Source organism: Aplysia californica, unplaced genomic scaffold (genome assembly GCF_000002075.1).
Source record: "Aplysia californica isolate F4 #8 unplaced genomic scaffold, AplCal3.0 scaffold00269, whole genome shotgun sequence".
In the NCBI taxonomy this organism is placed as follows: domain Eukaryota; kingdom Metazoa; phylum Mollusca; class Gastropoda; order Aplysiida; family Aplysiidae; genus Aplysia; species Aplysia californica.
In genome coordinates this window covers 329,457-333,886 of record NW_004797539.1, presented here as the reverse complement: position 1 = coordinate 333,886, position 4,430 = coordinate 329,457, and the positions used below count along the sequence as shown (strand labels likewise).

Genomic DNA, 4,430 nt, shown 5'->3' with positions numbered 1-4,430 from the left:
TAAAGTATTTTGTTTGCTTTATTTACATTACATACGATTGCAATGAAACAGACCTGATTTTTTTAAAGAGTACAGGTCTGTAAAAATCAAATTATCTCTGTACTAAATAGACCCATTTTCCTCCAGCCCTTGGCTAAATTTTGGTTTTCTCTTTCTTCACAACCTTTTATGTCATCAGACGCCGAAGATAAAGATAATATTACCTACAATATATTCTTCACTTATTTAGTACGAAGTGACAAAAAAGTATCTCGTGATTTTTAGTACCGATACGGCTTTTGACCTTAGGGGAACTGTAAACAACAGCTTCTCAATCTCATGAAATCACAAAAGAATGACATATATTGCAAAGCGTTTCTAAAGAACGTACAAAATAAAGGTACACAGTATCGTCTACACAAATTTTAATATTTAGCTTTTGAACGCCTACCTTGTCACATTCCCCCAAATCGTACTACTTTACACTAAAAAATCCACACATTCGAACTAAAAATACATTTAAAAGCAAGTGCACAAAGTAAAAAAACAAACGTACTCAAGCTTGTGGGTGAATGTGTAAACATATCGGTACTTGTACACACAAACACACACATAATATCACATGTGTTCATATTCACATAAACATCCATCTACAGATAGATACAGACATACAGTACATATGACTTCAAAATACATGTAAATTATAAGATTCATTACCGATCGCAAGCGAACTGTTTCTGAATGTCTGATACCCTGCTGCTTTACCGAGCTAAAAGTGTTAAGCAAAATAATTATAAGGCCTACTTATAAAGTAGACGGCGAGTTCAAGCTCACACTTTCCTTGGAAGGAATGATAGAGTCATGAAAAGAAGACAGTGAAAACAGTGTCAAGAACTAAGAAGAGCTCTGCAGTGTATAAACTCGAATAGCTCTTCCTAAAGAACAACATGTTTCTTGTACTGCCGAGGACGGAGAAGTGGTGTCTGTCGACTTCAGTAGCCACAAATAAGCTTGTTCTCGTTACACTAAGTTAAGCCCTTTCACAAGACATAGTTATTTATTCGATATGAAATATGTAGATCTAATCTTACTATGTAAAATAGTTCTAGAGGTTAGAAGCAAATCCGATTTAAAGTCGCGACATTGAAAGCGTGTTTCTTTTAACTTGATACATTGTATTAAAGGGGCGTATAAAATTTCTTTCCGGCAAAAGTACTTTCTTCAAGTTTAATAATATGGTTAACATTGAGTCATCCCAGCTATATCGAGACACAGCAGTACACAGAGAAAAACAAGCCGAACAGACTAGGTGACCTTTTAAAGTGCATGTCTTATGGCAGAGCGTTCCCACTAGAATCCTGGATATGAATGTCATGTATAAATCTATTCAGAACTACGCGAAACCTTGTAACATTGGACAGCATTTGAATGACTTGACGTCAAGATTGAAAGACATAAAGCTGCCTCTTTTCTTCAAACCTGCTAAGAGAACGCACCGTCACACAACTTGGCTCTTGATCTTAATAATATTGATACTGCTTTTCCTGTGTGTGATTTGTACGATACTAAATTTGTGTTTGTGCTGCGATGTGTGATATGATGAAGTCAGTCATAACAAGTAATAATGAAAATGAAATGAAAAAATATTGTATTCAGGGTTAAAAAACAAAACAACAAGATCAACAAGAACAACAACAACATGAATCTTGTGACGGGAAAGACCTTTGAGCAAATTGGAGAGAAAAGATGTCTCACCAAACCTGGTTATAATGTTAATACGGAAAAGAAAGTTGACATGATGAATATTTTTTGATAAATTTACGAAAGAAATGACTCATGCAGATACCCACAATTTGATGAAATCAACAAACAAGCAAACAAAAACTTTAAAATGCGCTTTGGTTTGAATGGTGGAGATTGGATTTGTTATCAAATGAGAAGAGTAGGAGCTAATGCGTCATCTGTGCGTGAAAACAGGTTTTGTGAGAAGTTTTGGCATAGGATTCTGTTTTTTCAATGTTCACAGTGTGTGTGTGTGTGTGTGTGTGTGTGTGTGTGTGTGTGTGTGTGAGAGAGAGAGAGAGAGAGAGAGAGAGAGAGAGAGAGAGAGAGAGTTATATAAACGCATAGTTGTTTTGTATTTATGGAGGAAAAACTGCTATGAATACTATTAATAATAATTATGAATATACATGTTCACTGAATAAAGACTGGTGTTTATATGATCAAATTTGACATACGTGTCATACGGTTCCCTTGTTATCCTTTAAAAAAAAAGAACAATGTGATTTCAAATTGTATCTATGATGAATTATCAGATCGAACTCTTCACATCAAATATGTATAATGATAGGAATGAAAAACCACAATGAACACATATTTTTGGCTTCATCAAAATCATCAATCAAACCGAGCACTCCCCACTCATATCGCCTTCACTGCTGGTTCATGAAAAAACCAAGAAAATCCAACATGATTAATAAATTAGACACTGCAGTAAAAAAACAAAAAACAAAGTGGATGTCAAAGTCTAACGGTTCCGAAATGTTATTTTTAGATGGACCCAGCGCCTGCCCCAGCGAGAGCAGCGCCGACTCCCGGAAGCGCAGCTCCTGGCACGTTGGCTGCTCCGGAAGTCGCGCCCACTCCAGCTTGGTTCTGGTTCCTGTTCATCAGGGATGAGGTGAGCCACCAGGAGTCGGGGGTGTCGAAATACTCGCCGGCGTAGTACCTGAAATAATCCAGAGGATGAAGCGTTTTATGGAATGTCGTGTGTATGCGCGTGTATGTGCTTGTTAGTATCGATGGGAGCAAGTGTCATCATCATCATCATCATCATCATCATCATCATCATCATCATCATCATCATCATCATCATCATCATCATCATCATCATCATTGTAAGTATCAGGGAATAAAACAGGGTTGAGACTTGTAGAGTTTTCAAATTTAATAAAGGTTCAACGTTTCGCCCGGTAAAGGGCTTCGTCAGGAACATGATACAAAAAAAAATCATCATCATCATCATCATCATCATCATCATCATCATCATCATCATCATCATCATCATCATCATCATCATCATCATCATCAGGTCACTGCAAAGATTCACCTCTACTCGCCAAAGAGGATATCAAACATATGTTTGAATGTCCAGGAACAATGGTAATTCGAATGGAGTTATTTGGACGGGTGGAGGTGCCGCTAAGCATATTGACAAAGGAGCCGAAAAAGAGCCTCGCTCTCGCTCGAAAATTTCTTCGTGAAGTCCGTCAGGCCCATTAAGGAAACGGAAAAAAAATCATCATCATCATCATCATCATCATCATCATCATCATCATCATCATCATCATCATCATCATCATCATCGCAGCATAATCATAATCATTTCCAACCTCTCCACCTCCACCACTTACAGCCCCAACACCTCCACCGTCAGTATAAAGGTCAACAGTTCCGAAACATTTAATACGAGAAAAGGCTGTACCTGCTGATAAGATTTCCTCCCATCATGGTAGCCAGTCTGTCGGCCATAATCATTCTGGCCGCAGCATCTCCGAATATCATGCGGTATAGGAAGAACTGTTGCCACAACATTTGGGCCTGGTTAGGTGGCAAGGGCAGAGCCTTGTTTCCTGACATACCGGACATAGCACCTGACATACCGGACATAGCACCTGGCATACCGGACATAGCACCTGGCATACCGGCCATAGCACCTGGCATACCGGCCATAGCACCTGGCATACCTGTGCCCAGCATAGAGGGCATCTGGGCTGAAAGGAGAATTTAAAAAAAAAATTTATAAAAGAATAGAAGAAGTGTCTGGAAACGGTAAGGGATTGGAGGTTATCAAGAATATTTAAGTAATGGATTGATTGTTTCTGTTATTGAAACTGTTTCGCTTTTTTTCTCTTTTGCATTAGAGACAAAGAATATACAAGCTTAAGAAAACCACAATAACCCAGGAATGGCATTTCAACGGGGACAGTGATGTTTAAGATTATAAAGGAAACCTAAGCTGGAGAGTAAGAACGGCAGTAGCCTAAGCCTAATTCCAAAATGAAACGAAATGAAATACTGCCAAAAGACGAAGAAAAGGAAGCAAGCAAACTACAAACAAGCAATAAAAACGGTTCATCAGAAAAATATCCATTAGAACACAATTAATTCTAATTATAGGCCCATCACCGACGAAACTTTACTTTTAATTTTAACTCTGAACAGATTTTTCCAAGCAAAAGTAAGACGCATCCAACAGAAAAGCCGAATCCAGCGTAAAAGGAGAAGTGCTTTAGGATCGTGTTCTTTTTGTTTTCTATTTACGTACAATATCGGGGTGAGTAGACTCAACTTGACAGTACAGTCCAGCAGGGAGCACTGCAAAACGAGCTGCATATCATGTGTACGTGTGCGTATGTTTTGTGTGTGTGTGTGTGTGTGTGTGTGTG

General features: G+C 38.3%; 1 protein-coding gene across 1 annotated transcript; it reads right to left on the bottom strand.

Annotated features, from left to right (window-relative positions):
- LOC101852485 lies at positions 1-3,749 on the bottom strand. The gene is made up of 2 exons (XM_005101041.3): positions 3,467-3,749; positions 1-2,710 (listed from the first exon to the last, which is right to left on the bottom strand). The coding sequence occupies exons 1-2, from the start codon at positions 3,739-3,741 to the stop codon at positions 2,533-2,535; spliced, it is 453 nt and encodes a 150-aa protein (XP_005101098.2). The 5' UTR covers positions 3,742-3,749; the 3' UTR covers positions 1-2,532.
- Positions 3,750-4,430: the final 681 nt, after the last annotated feature.

Bases quoted from the DNA above. Each gene is read 5' to 3' on its own strand.
- LOC101852485 (XM_005101041.3), bottom strand. From the start codon at position 3,741: ATGCTGGGCACAGGTATGCCAGGTGCTATGGCCGGTATGCCAGGTGCT. The intron at 2,711-3,466 runs GTACAGCCTTTT...GGATTATTTCAG, and splicing joins GGAGGAAATCTTATCAGCAG to GTACTACGCCGGCGAGTATT.